Source organism: Eulemur rufifrons, chromosome 24, assembly GCF_041146395.1.
Source record: "Eulemur rufifrons isolate Redbay chromosome 24, OSU_ERuf_1, whole genome shotgun sequence".
Lineage (NCBI taxonomy): Eukaryota > Metazoa > Chordata > Mammalia > Primates > Lemuridae > Eulemur > Eulemur rufifrons.
Window position 1 is genome coordinate 4,127,363 of NC_091006.1, and position 16,968 is coordinate 4,144,330.

Genomic DNA, 16,968 nt, shown 5'->3' on the forward strand with positions numbered 1-16,968 from the left:
AGAGCGAGACCCCATCTCTACTAAAAAATAGAAAGAAATTAACCGGACAACTAAAAATATAGAAAAAATTAGCCGGGCATGGTGGCACATGCCTGTAGTCCCAGCTACTTGGAAGGCTGAGGCAGGAGGATTGCTTGAGCCCAAGAGTTTGAGGTTGCTGTGAGCTAGGCTGATGCCGTGACACTCTAGCCTGGGCAACAGAGTGAGACTCTGTCTCAAAAAAAAAAAAAAAAAAAAAAGATCCAAAATGAAAAACAAAAAAAAATTGAAAACTAATAAAAAGATCAATGAGCTGTGGGACAACCTATGGGAGGCCTAAACATAATTAACTGGAATCTCTTAGGGAATAAAGGCCAAAATTTTTCCAAATTTGATTAAAAACTATAAACCTACCCCTCCACAAAACCCAATTAACTTTAAGCTTAAGAAACATGAAGAGAACTATATAATAGTCCCACTCATCCACCATTTCACTCTCCACAGTTTCAGTTACCTGAAAATTTTTGATGGTCAAATATGGTCCAAAAATATTAAATGAAAAATTCAAGAAATAAACAATCCATAAGTTTTAAATTGTGCACCATTCTGATGGCATGATAAAATCTAGTGACATCCCTCTGCCAACCAGGATGTAATTCATCCCGTTGTCCAGCATATCAACACTGTATACGTTACTCTCCCATTAGCCACTTAGTAGCCCTGTTGGTTAGCAGATCGACTGCCATGGTATCACAGTGCTTGTGTTCAAGTGACCCTTATTTTACTTAATAATGGTCGCAAAGTGCAAGAGTAGTGATGCTGGCAATTTGGATATGCCAAAGAGAAGATGTAAAGTGCTTCCTTTAAGTGAAAAAAAAAAAAAAAGATTCTCGACTTAATAAGAAAAAAATATCCTATGCTGAGGTTGCTAAGATCTATGGTAAGAATAAATCTTCTCATAAAACTTTGAAGAAGGAAAAAAAATCATGCTAGTCTTGCTGTCACACTTCAAACTGAAAAATTATGTCCACAGTAAGAGCTTAGTCAAGATAGAAAAGGCGTTAAATTTGTGGGTGGAGGACATGAACAGAAAACGTGTTCTGATTGCTAGCAATGCATTGTGCCAGAAAGCATTGAGCCTGTAAGAAGACTTCAGCAATGAATCCCCTGCAACAAGTGACATCAAGCCATTTATTGAAAGTAAGGACTGGTTACACAGATTCAGGAATACAGAAGATCAACAGTAGCCTAATGCTAAGTCATGATGCCTACATCTTTAACTTCCTTCATCTCATCATGCAGGCATTGTATCTGCTCACATCATCTCAAGAACAAGAGTGAGTACAGTACAATAAGTTGAGAGAGAGGGAGAAACAGACCACATTCATATAACTTCTATTGCAGTATATTGTTATGATTGTTCTATTTTATTATCTCTTACTGTGCATAATTCAAAAATTAGACTTTATCATAGGCATGTATGTATAGGAAAAAAATAGTATCCACTGATGTTCTTGGAACATATCCCCTATGGATAAAGAAGGATTACTATTTTGGTTTGCTTGGTTCCCATAAGTGTCTTGGGATCGAACTGACACGGTTTCGTGCCTTTTGCTTTTGCAGCTTTGGGGAGCATCTGAAATAATGTGTTCCTAAACTTTTCTGTGATTAAGGAACCTCGGCGTGTCCTCTCTAACAGGAGCCAGACGGGGTCAGACCATTGGAACTTTGGGTAACCCTTCCCGGCGCCCCTTGCGTGACCTCTTGGAGGGTGCGCCTGCGCCCCAGAGTCTGGAACTACATTACCCAGATGCCTCGGCGCAGAGCTCTGCGGCGCTGGGCCAATGAGGGCCGAGGAGGGACCTTGCCGAGCACGTCCAGGCGGGATTTCCGGCGGCTTCCGGCTGGCTGTCGTTCTGGTGTCTTTTGGGTCGTCCCACCTGATCAGATTCTGAACTCTTGATCAGGCCCAAGGTAACGTGAGCGGGAAGGGGTGATGGGAAATGTTAACCACAATGCACAGAGGCGGCTCTGTGGTTCAGGGGTGCGGGGCTGGGACGCCGCCTGGGTTGACTCCGCGCGGGGGACGGGCTGGGATTGGGTTTGGCTCGCGCTCGCGGCTCCGCTGCGCCACAGGCTCTCATGTTGGCTACCGCTCTGATGGACCCAGCGTAGGTTGGTGCTGCGTCCCCCAGGTCCTCACCTGTCCGCACCCGCACCTCCAAATCCTGAACCCCCGAATGAAGGAAGGGCACCTTGCCGGGTCACCTCAGGCATGCCCCTCTGTTCGGGACATTGGTGCGTTCCTGGGCGGGGTCCCCATTTCTGACACCCAGCGTGATGAGGAGTGGAAGAGTGTTCTTTACACAGAGACCAGCGTGTGCAGAGGCTCGGAGGTGCGATTGAGGAGCAGTTGGGAAACCTGGAGTCTGTCTCCTATCTATGGGAAACATCGTGAGCGGATGAGCTATGTGTGGAATGGCAGTGTTAACGGAAAAAGAAAAAGCCAAACTCTGTAAAATAATTTTAAAGAGATTTACTCTAAGCCAAATTTGAGGACCATGACCCGGAGCCACGCACAAGAAGCCTTGAGCAAGTAGACTCGCTGTGGCTGGGTTACAGTTTGGTTTTATACGTTTGAGGGAGACAGGGGTTACAGGTAAAGTCATAAATCAATACGTGGGAGGCATACATTGGTTTGGCCCGAAAAGGTGGGCCATCTCCAAGGGGCGGCGGGCGGGACGCTTACAGTTAATAGGTGGATTTAAAGATTCTTTGACTTGTAATTGGTTACAGACATGAAGCTTTGTCTAAAGGCTTGGAATGTTTTAACATAAGGAGCTGTTAATCAGAGACAAGCCACCGGACATATATTTGTTTCGTAAATTGAGGACCTGCAGGTTTGTCTTGCATCCCCTTAGGCCTGTTAATGGGTTACAAAGGATGTCCCCAGGAAGGGAGAGGGGCATGATGAGGCATGTCTGACCTCCCTCCTCCTGGCAGGCAATTTAGTTTTAGGATATTCCTTTGGCCATAAGGGGGTCCATTCAGTCAGCCAGCGTGGGGATGAGCCTTAAGGTTTTATTTTAGTTCACAGCAGCCGCCTGAGTCACTGTGATATCATTCTGAGGGTGCTGGTAGCCATGGAGGGTGTGGACAAAGAGACTAAGATTTTAAAAAATTCCCAAAGACTGCTCAGAGAACAGACTGGGGGATGGGAGGGAAGGAGGGTTTGTGAGGGCGGAGATGGGGAGACCTTGAGGAAGCTACTGGAGCAGAGTCCAGGAGAGTTGCTGCTGGACCAGAGTGGTGGCAATAGAATGGGGAGAAGTCATCCAATTACAGACGGGTTTTTAAGGGTAGAAAACTAGCATCCACCTGGCCTGCACAGCTGCCGCCCACCTCCCCATTTTTAACTTGTGAATTTATGAAACAACCACTTACTTCCACAGGTAAATTCACGCTTAATGGATGCGGTGCACGCTGTCTGGGGGATGGACGTGCTTGTAAGCTGTGACTCGGGCAGTGCAAGGGCAATTTATGTAACCTCCGTAATACTCTGAAATAAAAAAAAAGAGAGATCAGTATTCCTCTAAATGTGTACATATAGGTAGGCAATTAAACATTGAAATGTGTGAATTTAACAAGTTAACTGTATGCAAGCACTTAATATTTAGTTCACACCTTAATATACCACAAGGCAGTATATTAAGATACTAAAAAGTCATAAATGTGACATTCTTATAAATACTTACAAGGTAAGCATACCACACATCTGAAGTTTCAAAAACCCATTGTCTCATTTGTACTGAAAACATTGACAGCAGCCTTAATTCTGTGGCAGTAATAGCCCACACTTACTACTTGACATGTACTAATGCATTTGATACCAACAGCAGCCCTGTGAGCTTGGTACCATTCTTATGCCCATTTTACAGATGACATTGAGGCACAAGGAGGTTGAATCCTTGTTCAAGGTCACACAGCTGGTAAGAGGTAGCTGGTAAGGACTGAAGCCCAGAAGTTAAAAAGTCAGCTGGAGGTCACCTCCAGCCCTTGGGACCCCACATGGGTGCCCTTCACTCACAGTCTCACTCTTCCCACAGGTTTCCATGGCTTCAGAAGCACTTATGAGCCATGCAGAGGTGAGTAGAGGGTGTCTCAGGTCCTTATCCTTCCTGTGTCCCACTCATCTGGTCTGCAGAATGTAGCAGGACCCTATACCTGCCACTCTACTGGCCTTTGGGTTGAGGTATCTGGGGTCTCACCAGACTCAGGGTCATGAATCCAAGCCGGGGTTATATGGAGTGGGCCCACTTTCTGGCCACCAGTGGGATGTCCTGTAGAAGGTATTACAGGCCCAGGGATCAGCATGTGCAGATGCTTCAAGCTGAGCCTGAGTTGTCAGGCAGCTGTTGCAGGTCTCTGTTTTGTCTTGTGGGACCAGACGGCAGGGATGCAGCAGTCAGGCCTGCAATGGCAGGTGGAGGAAGTATGCCTTTATTCTGAAGGTGTTAGGAGCCATGGAAGGTTTGGAGTAGAATAGGGGGCAGTCATCTGAATCAGGTCTTAACAGACTTCCTTTGGCTGCAGAGTGGAGAACAGACATTAGGAGTGAGGGAAGAGGCTCCTGCAATAGTTTATATGAATATCAGTGATGGCTGGTCCAGGTTGGTGACTATGGATATGGGAGAAAAATACGGTTTCTGGATTGTTTTTCAAGTAGGTCCAATTAGACTTTCTTTTTTTTTTTTTTTTTTTGAGACAGAGTCTCACTCTGTTGCCTGGGTTAGAGTGCCGTGCTCAGCCTAGCTCACAGCAACCTCAAACTCCTGGGCTTAAGCAATCCTTCTGCCTCAGCCTCCCGAGTAGCTGGGACTACAGGCATGCACCACCATGCCCAGCTAATTTTTTTCTATATATATAATTTTAGCTGTCCAGATCATTTCTTTCTATTTTTAGTAGAGACGAGGTCTCGCTCTTGCTCAGTCTGGTCTCAAACTCCTGAGCTCAAATGATCCCCCCACCTTGGCCTCCCAGAGTGCTAGGATTACAGGTGTGAGCCACCACGCCCAGCCCAATTAGACTTTCTGATGTGGAAGTTAAGAGAGAAGGAGAGGAGTCAGTGATAACTCCAGAATATTTGGCCTTTGTAGCTGGAAGGAGATGTCAACTGAAATGGGGAAGTTGGTTGTAGGAGTAAGTTTCAGAGGTAATATCAGGAGTTAGGATTTGTTATTAGATGTTGAGTCTGAGATGTTCAAATAAAGACCCCTGAGTGGAGGCTTTGAGTGGACAGCTGGACACACAGGTCTGGAGTTCAGGGGACAGGCTCAAGTCAGAGGTACCACAGATTGGTGGCCTGTATATGGACTGGGATTGTCTTTGTCCATTTTGTGTTGCTGTAACAGAATGCCTGAAACTGGATAATTTATAAAGAAAAGAGGTTTATTTAGCTCACAGGTTCTGCTGGCTGGGAAGTTCAAGGGCATGGCCCTGGCTTCTGGCAAGGGCCTTCCTGCTGCATCATAACACAGAAGGTCAAAAGGGAGGTGGGCATGTGCGAAGGGGCCAAACACAGAGAGGGTTCTTACTTTATAACAACCTGCTCTCGGGGAACGAATCCATTCCCGCCGGACTAAGCACGAGAGCAAGAACTCACTTTGGAGAGAACCGCACCCAGCTGCTCCTGCAGCCACAGTCCCCATGATGCAAACACCTGCCACCTCTCAACACTGCTGCGCTGGCAGTTAAACTTGAACCTGAGTTTTGGTGGGGACAAACTACATTGAAACCATGTCGGGGTGGAGCTGTGAGTCACATTTAGGAAAGGGAGTCTTCAGGTCATGGTGACGGTGCTATTGGGGGCAAGGAAAAGGAGGGTCAGATTGGAGGACTGGGTTTCTCTCTCTTGTGCACCCGAATGGGGTTGATGTGTGTCACAAAGACAGAGAGTGGTGGCTGTGGTGGCGAACTAGCTTCCATTCCAAGGCTTCCAAGGGGGAACGGCCATGAGATGGATGTGGAAGCTTAGCAGCAATGGCGGTGAGATGACAGGGAGGCCAGAGCCTGCATTATTCACCCATCTGGAGGCTTTTGTGATGACTCTTGACGGGGCCTAAAGAGCTGCATCAGGCTGGTGGATAAGCTCAGGGACAAATGGGAAAGTCAGTGAAGGCCAGGGGACCAGTGGGGCTGGTATTGAACGAGGCTTTGATGGACAGAGGATGGCTGAGATGGGTGACAGGACAGTGCGTATAACCCAGCAGTAGAAAAGGGCTTATGGTATCTGACACCTGCACGTGGTTCTGAGTGGCCGAGATTGAAGCAAGGAGCAGGGCAAAGTGGAGCGATCTTTAAAACGGGACTGGGAGCCGGGCGTGGTGTCTCAAGCCTGTAATCCTAGCACTCTGGGAGGGTGAGGCAGGAGGATAGCTTGGGGTCAGGAGTTCAAGACTAGCTTGATCAAGAGCGAGACCCCGTCTCTACAAGAAAATAGAAAAATTACCAGACATGGTGCCACATGCCTGTAGTCCCAGCTACTCAGGAGGCTGAGGCAGGAGGATCACTTAAGCCCAGGAGTTGGAGGTTGCAGTGAGCTATGATGACACCACTGCATTCTAGCCTGGGCCACAGAACAAGACTCTGCCTCAAAAAAAAAAAAACAAAAAAAAAACCCAACAACAAAAAACAAGACTGTGGCTCCCTGGCTTTGTGGGCTGTCAGAGTTCTAAGGCAGGATGGAGTCATGATTGCATTTCCCAAGCACTGTCTGGATGCCACGTGCAGAGTGGAATGTGGAGATGTCAGATATCTGTGGTGTGGGCCAGGTCTTGGTGGTGACAGTGGGAGGTCAGAAATGTGAGGGAGGGATGGTCTGCAGGGTGATGTGCTCAAAAGAGAGAGAGAGTGTGAACTGATGGTCCCAGGGACTTGGTCCTAGGAGCTTAAGGGATAAAGCTGAGCCCCTGTTGGCTTGTGTTGGGAGGCATTGGTCTGGGGGGCATGACCCAGGAATTTGCTGGCAGGAGAAGGGGTAGGGCCTTTTGCGCCAGGCCCAGAGCTTAGATGGCATTTATTTGCACACATGCCTGTAGTTGATGTGGGCCAGTGTGGTGATCAGTAGGACCATGAGGAGGGAGAGGGAAGCAGCAGCATTTGGCCTGATATCTCCTGTGAGGTGACCTGGGGAGGAGGGGGAGAAAAGGGGAGATACTTTGGGGGACAAAGGATTGACCGAGGGTCCTGGGGAGAGAGACTGCTCAGGGACACCGCTTTCCCTATCATGGTAGGGCAGTGTGACCTTTGAGGATGTGGCTGTGGACTTCTCATGGGAGGAGTGGAAGCTTCTTGATGAGACCCAGAGACTCCTGTACCGCGATGTGATGCTGGAGAATTTTGCACTTGTGGCCTCCCTGGGTAAGTCCCTCTCACTCACCCAGCATCCTGGCTGGGCTCTTTCCTTCCTCTTTGTTCCAGGGGCTGCTCTTTCCTTACCACAGCCTGGCTATGGACATTGCTCTTTTCCTGGGTTTTCTTGTGAAGGTGTTATGGGTGCTAGGGCTGGCTGAGTACATTCCCTCCCCAGGCAGCCCCACCACCTGGTACGCTGAAGCCTTGCAGGGGTGAATAAGGGAACCAGGCATCTTACAGTGAACCCAGTGAATCCCACCAGGCTTGGCCTCACCCTGGCAGAGTGACTGTCCAGAATCATTGTTGCTCTCTGCCCACAATCCTGCCCCTTTCCCTGCAGCTGGCATTTCCTTGTGCCTCACAGTGCCAGGAATTGCAGGCACCACATGGTGACTACCTGCAGGGACCACTGGGCTGTTCCTATAAGACGTTCTCTGAGGCTCTTTTTGTTATACTAGTTTTTTTTCCTGAGGTCTGTCATAGGGTGGGTTACTCTGTGCACCTGCTGTCCACTTACCTGCCTTGCCTTGCCTTTAGGACTTGTGTCTTCCCAAATTCAGGTAGACACGACTCCAGCTATGGCAAGAGGACACCAGAGGGGTACTGGCTCTCGTAGGTGGGAAGTGAGGGATGGCTCGAAGTAAGGGCCGAATTCTTATGATGCCAGGAACCTTTCCAGTGCCCGTGATTGTTTTTGTACCAAGGACAGGGGCCTTAACTCATTTCTGTATTTCAGCCTGTGCCCACTTGTCATCCCTACTCTGACTTCTAGCCAGGACTGGCCCCCACCTCCCTGGCATTCAGGTCTCACCCATTCCTCTCCACAGCTCTCTCTGCAGTGCTCTCTGGCACTGAGCTACACATAATGTGTTGTGAGATGTACACATAGCCTAAATAGTCCTTGAAGAGCTACTCAATTGTAGTTGGTTTTCCTGGGTCTGCACATACCTTTCTGTTGAGTGCTCATGTGTCACCAGCAGATAAGCCCCAGCTGAGAGCTGTTTGCAGAGAAGTGAGTTGGAGACGCAGCGTCTCCTTCCTGTGCTGTGTCCCACCCATCACAGTATGCTTGCCCCACAAGGGGCCTGCCCATTGTATGGTGTTGCCAGGCTCGGTACAGCAGACTCTCTCACCCTAACTTCAGCCCCCTTTTCATCCCAAGAGTTTCATGTACTCATTCCTGGATTTGTAAGATATGCCTTGTGTTGGGGCTGCCCCTCCTACCAAAGTGTACATATACTTCAAGAACATTTCTCTGCTTTCAGGTTGTTGGTTTCGAATGGAGAATGAGGAGGCACCTTCTCAAGGAGTGTCACAGGTCAGGGCTCCTAAAGCAGGTCTGGCCACCCAAAAAGCCTACCCTTGTGGAATTTGGAGCCCAGTCATGAAAGATGTTTTGCTCTTGGCTGAGCATCAGGGAATAGACCCCAGGCACAAACCACACATGTATGAAACACATGGAAGACAATTCTGGTTTAGCACAAACATCTTCCAGCATCAGAAGCAGCACACTGGAGAGAACTACTTCAGAAGGGATGAGGATAGGGCTTTGTTTGGTAAGAACTGCGGAGTCCACGTGTCAGAGAATCCCTTCACATGTGGCAACAGTGGGAAGGACCTCCTGCCCAGCTCAGCCCTTCTCCAGCAACAGACCATTTACAGCAAGGAGAACTCACTCAGAAGTACTCAGTGCAAAGAGGCCTTTCACATTGCAGAAGGATACTATACGTGCAGTGAATGTGGGAAAGCCTACAGACACAAAAGTAGGTTTCATGAGCACCAGAGAGTCCACAGTGGAGAAAGACCTTATGAATGCCATGAATGTGGAAAATTCTTTAGCCGTAAATCTAACCTTGTTGTACACCAGAGAGTTCACATGGGTATAACACCTTATGTGTGCAGTGAATGTGGAAAAGCCTACAGCAAAAGCACCCACCTCGTTCGCCATAAAAAACTTCACACTGGAGAAAGGCCTTATGAGTGCAGCAAATGTGGGAAAGCCTACAGCAGCAAACACATACTTGTTCAGCATCAGAGAGTCCATACTGGAGAAAGACCTTATGAGTGCAGTGAATGTGGAAAATTATTCAGTCATAACTCTAGCCTTATTGTACACCAGAGAGTTCACAGTGGAGCAAGGCCTTATGAATGCAGTGAATGTGGGAAATTCTTTAACCATTACTCCAACCTTACTATACACCGTAGAGTTCATATGTCAGCAAGGCCTTATGAATGCAGTGAATGTGGGAAAGCCTTCAGCTACAAACACAGACTTGTCCAACACCAGAGAATTCACACTGGAGAAAGCCTTCATGAGTGTACTGAATGTGGCAAAGCGTTCAGTCAGAAATGCAGACTTGTTCAGCACAAGAAAAGCCACACTAGAGAAAGGCCTTATGAATGCAGTGAATGTGGGAAAACCTTTAGACAAAGCTCTGGCCTTATTGAACACCAGAGAATTCACACTGGGGCAAAGCCTTATAAGTGCAGCGAATGTGGGAAATTCTTTAGCCGCAGAATCACACTTGTCCGGCATCAGAGAATCCACACTGGAGAAAGGCCTTATAACTGCACTGAATGTGGGAAATTCTTTAGCCAGAGCTCTGGCCTCATTGCACATAAGAGAGTTCACACTGGTGAAAGGCCGTATAAATGCACTCAATGTGGGAAATCTTTTAGCCAAAGATCCAGCCTCATTTTACACCAGAGAGTCCACACTGGTGAAAGGCCTTATGAGTGCAGTGAATGTGGGAAAGCCTTCAGCCTTAAATCTACGCTTGTTCAACACCAGAGAGTCCATACTGGAGAAAGGCCTTATGAGTGCAGTGAATGTAGGAAATTCTTTAGCCACAAATCCAGCCTCATTAAGCATCAAAGAAATCATATTGGAGAAAAGCCTTCAGCCAATGGCCTTCTCCCATTTAGTACCAGAAAGTTCACTCTGGAGAAAGGCTTTTGAGTACAGGGAGTGTGTTATCTGCCTGGTCAACATAATGAGTGACACTGAAGAGAAGCTCTGAGAGTAGGCTTTGTGATGTGGCCATCAGACAAAAGTTGAATCTCACATCTGGACATGCATACTGGAGAGATTCCTTGTGAGTGTCAGGTAGGTGGGGAGCTTTCAGGAGCTGCGTTGCACTTTCTTACCTGCCCCGGGCCCTTGCCTGAGTTATATCACTGCTAGTACCCGTGGCAAAAGCCATTTCACCTTTGCCAGCCAGTAAGTGTGTATCAGGTTACCCAGTGTGCTCAGTGAAGGCAGACCTCTGTACTGTCTCTCCCTCCCTGGAGGAAATCACGAGTGGTCTGAGGCCATTGAAGTCCACCATAATTACATTTACACACTGGCTGTGGTTAACAGTTGGGGACAGCAAACTAGAGGATGTATTCCCCATCTAAACATGCTTACGGAATTATTCTGGTCACTACAGCTGTGAGGAATGAGGGTATACAGATATTCCCAGGACTTCTAGATTTAGCCACCCATATGGACAAAGTCACTGGCAGAGCAAATATGTTTTCTGGATTGCTGAGGCTATCTGAGCTGATTGCTTCAAGGCCATTTCTATACAAGCAAGAAAATGGAGACAGGACAGAGATTATAGTTTAGGCATGAGACTTTTATGACTCACAAAGAACCTTTATTGCTTGCTGGTCTTTGCTTCCATTGAAGCAGGGCTTTTCTTTTCAAAGGATGAGGATAGTTATGATGGTTTCATTATATGTTTGCCAAAATGACTAGCTTTTCAAGAGAAGCAGGAGATCCAGATTTTTATGTGGAACCATTTTTGAAAGCTCTGTGTCTATATCTATTGGGGCATAATTGATGTGCAATAAACTGTGCATATTTAAGATGTAAGGTGTGATCTTTTATCTAGTGTATTAATATATACCCATGAAGCCATGACCATAATCACAATGATGAACATCCCCAAAGTTCCTCTCCTTTTAAAATCCCTCTTTCCCTTCGTCTCGGGCTACCCATTCCCATTCCCATTGATTTGCTGTCTTTCACTATAAACTCCTTTTCCTTTTATATAATTTTATATAAATGGAAAAATAAAAGGTTTACTCTTTGCTTTTGTTTCATGCAGCATAATTATTTTGATACTCATCCATATTGCATGTATGAGAACCTCATTGTTTTATTACAGACTAGTGTTCTCTTGTATGGACATTCCACGGTTTGTTTTTCTATCATCTATTAAAGGACATTTGGATTGCTTCCAGTTTGGGGCTATTACAAATAAAGCTGCTATGAAAATTCATATATTAATACTAGTCTTTCTCTGGGTTAATACCTAGGAGTAAAAGACCCAGTGTCTCAGTTCTACGTGGGGGATTTTATTTTAACTTATGGCAATAACTGAGTGATGACACAGGCCAGTGCTGTACAAAGAAGGATTTATTACTTACATTTCCCAAGAGAAGGGGCATACCGTGCTGCACAGAGCCACATGGATAGCACTGGTGTTGGTCAGGAGCCAGAAAGGAGCAAGGGAAAGGCATAGGCACAGTCCTTATTGGAGTTTCCTTGGGAAAGGGAAGGCAGGGAAGAGCAAACACTTCATGATTGGCTAGTTTGAATAATCCTGGCAGGCAATGGGCTATAGGGTTCGTCTCTAGTTACCTGGTACCTGATCCTGGGATGCCTTAGGGCAGGGAAAATACTGACTTGGTATGCGAGAGTTAGATATAAAAAGGTAGTTGGGGCTATAGACTCAGGACTGGTTGGTTTGTATATGAGACGTGATTCTGGTCAAACTCTTTGCTAACTCTATGAAAGGGCTAGCTCTGGGAGGGGAAGTCTCTCCTAGGCCAGCAAGCTTTTTCAGATGTCATCAAAAAATACAGAAAATAAAAAGCATAAGTATACAGAGTCAAAGGATAAATAGATGTTTATCTTTTTACAAATTGACAAACTGTATTCCAAAGTGGTTATACCATTTTATATTCCCTCCAGCAGTGTTACGAGAATTTCAGTTATTCCATATCCTCACCAACACTTGGTATGGTTAGTTTTTTTAATTTTTACCATTCTCATTAGGTGTGTAGTGGTTTTCTCTGTGATTTTATTTTGTATCTCCCTAATGACTAATGTTTAGAATTTTTAGTTGTACCAATGCCATCGCTGTATCTTTTTTGGTTAAGTGTCTGTTCAAATCTTTGCCCATTAAAATATTTCTTCTTTATTGTTGAATTTTGAGGGTTTTTAATAAAGTCCTAGGTTAGAACTGTGATTTGCCAGTATGGTCTTCTAGCCTGTGGCTTGTTTTTTCCAATCTCTTAATAAGATTTTTCCTACAGCAAAAATTTGTACTGTTGATTAATTTGAATGTATTATTTTTACATGTTTCTGGGGTGTATTTAAGAAGTATTTGCCAAGACAAAAAACATTCTCTCTTGTATTACTTAATGGAGGTTTCATACTTTTAGGTTTATAATCCATTTTGAGTTCTTTTATTTTGTACACTGTGTGAGATTTGGGGTCAGAGCTTTGGGGTTTTTTTGTGTGTGTGTTTTGTTTTACTATAGATGTCCAGTTGCTCCAACAGCACTGGTTGAAAGCACTATCTTTACTGAATTGCCGCTGCACCTTTCTGAAAAATCACTTGATCTTATATGTGTTGGTCTATTCCTGGACTTTCTTAATCTATATTTTTTTCTGGTATCTTAAAATTATGTCTTAACATGATTTTATAATATGTCTTGAAATCAGGTAATGTAGTCCTTTAACTTTGTTCTTCTTTTTCAGAACTTTTTTGGCTATTCTAAGTTCTTTGCATTTCTTTATGATTTTTAGAATTCACTTGGCATTCTCTAATAAAAGCATTATGGGATTTTGATTGGGATTCCATTGGAAAAAATATATAAATTTGAAGAGAATTGACATGTTAACCATATCAAGTGCTCTAATTCATAAATGTGGCAAATCTCTCCCTTTATTCAGATCTTCTTTAATTTTCCTTAGTAACCTTTTAGTTTTCAGTGTATATATCTTGCACATCTCAATTATCTCCACATATATATGTTATATGCTCTTGTATAAAGTATTCTTTTAAAATTTCAATTTCAAATTGATCTTCGCTAGTACATAGAACTACAATTTTTGTAAAAACATTCATTTTCTACTCTGTAAACTTTATAAATTCATTTATTCTAGTTTTTTTGTTTTGTTTGTAGATTCCATGGGATTTTCTCCATTAGCATTCATGTTGTCCATAAGTAAATTCAGTTTTATTTCTTTGCTTTCAAACTGGCAATTATGAAATTTATTGGCATAAAATAATTTATATAATTCTTTGTTATCCTTTTAAATCTGTAGAATCTAGTGGTGTCACCTCATCTGTACCTAACTCTGGTAATTTTTGTTTTCTCTCACTTTTTCTTGTCAGTCTGGTTAGAGATGGATCTGTTTTATCGATCTTCTCCAAAAATCAGTCACCGGTTTCATTGGTTATTCACTATTGTTATTCTGTTTTCCATTTCATTAATTTCTCTTTGATCTTTATTATTGCATTCTTGTTTGGGGTTTCAGTTGTCCTTTTTCTAGTTTTTAAGGTTGCATTTGTCATTGATTGAGACATTTCTGATATAGGCATTTAATCTCTAAATTTAGCACCATCTACAATTTTTTTGTACATTTTGCTGTCATATAGTGTAAGATAGAGTTAACTTTCAAGTGGCCTAGAATAGCTCTAGGAGATTACTGGGTATCTGGCTTTAATCCTTGATCAAGATAAATCAGTGGGATTTATGATGAGCTGTTTAAAATTTGAAACTCCCCTGGTTGCCGCAAGGGCTGACATGTTTACTCATGGCTTTTGCTATGGTCTGAATATTTATTTCCATACAAAATTCATATGTTGAAACCTCATCACCAATGTGATAGTTTTAGGAGGTGTGGGGCCTTTTGGAGTTCATGAGGGCTCATGACAGGGGTGAGTGCCTTTACATGGTGGAAGGGGCAGAGAACTGCCTTGCCCCTTCCACCATGTGAGAACACAGCTAGAGGGTGCCATCTAGGAACCAGAAAGCCGCCCTCACCAGACATTGAATTTGCTGGCATCTTGATCTTGGATTTTCTAGCTTCCAGAACTGTGAGAAACAAATTTCTGATTTTATAAACTACCCAGTTTATGGTATTTTGTTATAGCAGTCTGAACAGACTAACACAGCTTTCACCTGGTATAAATGGTTAGACAGCTGGTTCTGGTAATATAGCTGGAGAAACATAAAAGGCCCCTCTAGGAACTTTTGCTGTTAGTTCTTCCAAAGCTTTTGGAAACTGGTTTTTGATTCAAACTTGATGTTTTCTAATGAATTCAAACCTAAAACAACCAGGCAGAACAGCACATATATGCAAAAACATACAGCGTCAAAGTCTTTTAGACAAAAACTAACCTTGTGTGAATCATAAGGGCAAGCTTTTTAAATACATTTTCTGTGTTAACAAAAGTTAAAACAAGAAGTGAGATCTAAATTCCCACACAAATTTGCATCAATATATTTCCAAACCAAAACAACAATTCAAACAGATATTTTTGGACCTCACTGCAAAGGAAATTTCCATATTGTAAAACCTATTTAACTGCAATTAAGAAATTTCCACTTAACCTTCAATTGGAAGCGATTAATCTATAATATAATGATCTATTAAAAGGCAAATATCAAAATAAAAATCTAATGGACTTCTATAAAGGCCAGTCAAGTGATTAATATACCCTATTTAAATCATATCCTCGTGGAATAATGTCAGCACTATTGTGCCATCTGTGTAAAGACATTTTAAAATACGACATAGGTAAAATCTCAATACTGATAAGCATTAGCAAGTGAATATTTATAGCCTATTTTCATGTAAGAAACCGTACATTTTATTTCCATTTAAATAAAATGTTAGCTTCCCAAAGAATTCCCTCCATCACATTGATAGACCTGTATTACAGTACACCTAATTATTATTGCATTTTGAATTTTTTCAGTTAAAGATTTATGGAAACTTTTTTCGCTTGTTATATAAATATGAAGGTGTGATCTGGTGAAACATCAGGTACTAGGAGAATGATGAGGGTGCGGAACAACCTTGGAATGGCAGTGAGAACTAGTGCAGAGGAGATGTGTGGGAACTAGTTAGGAGTCTATTGGGATCTTAGTGGCAAGACAGAATAGTTTTGACTAATGCATTGGTGATGCAGCTGATGAACGTTTTGGAGGTGATGGATTCAGGAGAATTGTGTGATATACGCAGGGCTGGACTTGAGAATGGCTGGATATTGAGTATGATGGAGACAGACATGATGAGAGGTTGCCTGAGTTATTTTTGACCTTCTCAACCTCTTGAATGGCAGAGTTTTTCCCTAAAACTAGGGTGTATGAAAAGGTAAGAAAATCATGAGTTCTTTAATAGGCATACTGTGTTTGAGGTAACTTTGATGCATTCAAGTGAAGACCTGAGGAAGCTCAATAAAATCTCTTTTCAAGGACAGAGTGACAAAGATAACCAATAAAAAAGGAAGCAGAGCAAACTGAGTGAAGAATTTAAAAATAAATTTACAAAGGGATCCATAGAATCTTCAGTTGTTGGTATTATCAGATACATATTATGAAGCAAGTATGCCTACCATGTTAAACAATCTTTGATAAATTGTAATTTAAAAAAAAAAATCCCCTGGAGAGGGAATTATGAATGGGAGATCAGAATAATTATCCAGAATGCAACACAGACTGAAAGATGGAAATTACAGATGATTTAAGACATCTGGAGGATAGAAAGTGGCAAGACTTGCCTTACAGCTAACTGGAGTTCACAAGGGAGAGAACGAATAGGGAAGAGGCATATATAACACGAAGGAAAAAGAGTTTGCTGAGCACAGGAAGATGACACTTCACAAATTCAAGTTGTTTAACAAATCCCAAGCAGAAAAAAATTTAAGAATTTCATACCCAGAAACATTATGCAAAATTGCAGAAAATTTATTTGTTACTGAATTCAGTAGTGAGCCCAGGATTCTTGGCGGGTGGGGCGGGGGAGCGGGGAGGGGGTGCAATTCCTAATATCCTAGAATATCCTAGCCTCTGCACTCTCTCCTTGAAATCTCAATTTTTTTCTATGTCACTTGTATTTTAATATTAAAAGGAACATTAACCTAAAAGAACATTGACCAAAAGATGTGCAATTCTCAAAGAAATACTAAGGCCAACAGACATATGAAAAGATTCTCAATCTCATTAATAAGTAAATGCAAATTTAAGCCACAGTCACAATTTCACACCTAGTAGATTGACAGGATGAGGCTCATTTCTCAAAGCGCTCCCTCTCGAGTTCAATATTTTCAAGTCCTTCGAGGGGGTGTAACGCACATCAGAACGGCAATCATCAGTGTCACAGATACGACGTGTCCGCATGAGTTTCCAGGAAATGTCCCTGGTTGGCGTACTGTAAATGTGCCACAGGGCACAGCGTGGGGACAGGTTTTGGATGAGAGGAGACCGTCCCTTGCAAAGGCCAGCTCTTGCACGCCGGGGAGAAGCACGAATCTGTGAGCTCACGAATGACCCGGAAGACCTTGTTGC

General features: G+C 43.6%; 1 protein-coding gene across 2 annotated transcripts; it reads left to right on the plus strand.

Moving 5' to 3' along the window:
- Positions 1-1,893: 1,893 nt before the first annotated feature.
- On the plus strand, positions 1,894-11,337 carry LOC138374454 (zinc finger protein 304-like). 2 transcript variants are annotated; one of them, XM_069457303.1, is made up of 4 exons: positions 1,894-1,953; positions 4,086-4,124; positions 7,272-7,398; positions 8,658-11,337. In XM_069457303.1, exons 2-4 carry the CDS (start codon positions 4,092-4,094, stop codon positions 10,349-10,351), a joined length of 1,854 nt encoding a protein of 617 aa, XP_069313404.1. In that variant the 5' UTR covers positions 1,894-1,953; positions 4,086-4,091; the 3' UTR covers positions 10,352-11,337. The 2 variants fall into 2 exon arrangements, with proteins under 2 accessions (XP_069313404.1, XP_069313405.1); XM_069457304.1 differs by having other exon boundaries at positions 1,924-1,953; positions 7,277-7,398.
- Positions 11,338-16,968: the final 5,631 nt, after the last annotated feature.

Bases quoted from the DNA above. Each gene is read 5' to 3' on its own strand.
- LOC138374454 (XM_069457303.1), top strand. From the start codon at position 4,092: ATGGCTTCAGAAGCACTTATGAGCCATGCAGAG. The intron at 4,125-7,271 runs GTGAGTAGAGGG...CTATCATGGTAG, and splicing joins CACTTATGAGCCATGCAGAG to GGCAGTGTGACCTTTGAGGA. The intron at 7,399-8,657 runs GTAAGTCCCTCT...CTCTGCTTTCAG, and splicing joins TGCACTTGTGGCCTCCCTGG to GTTGTTGGTTTCGAATGGAG.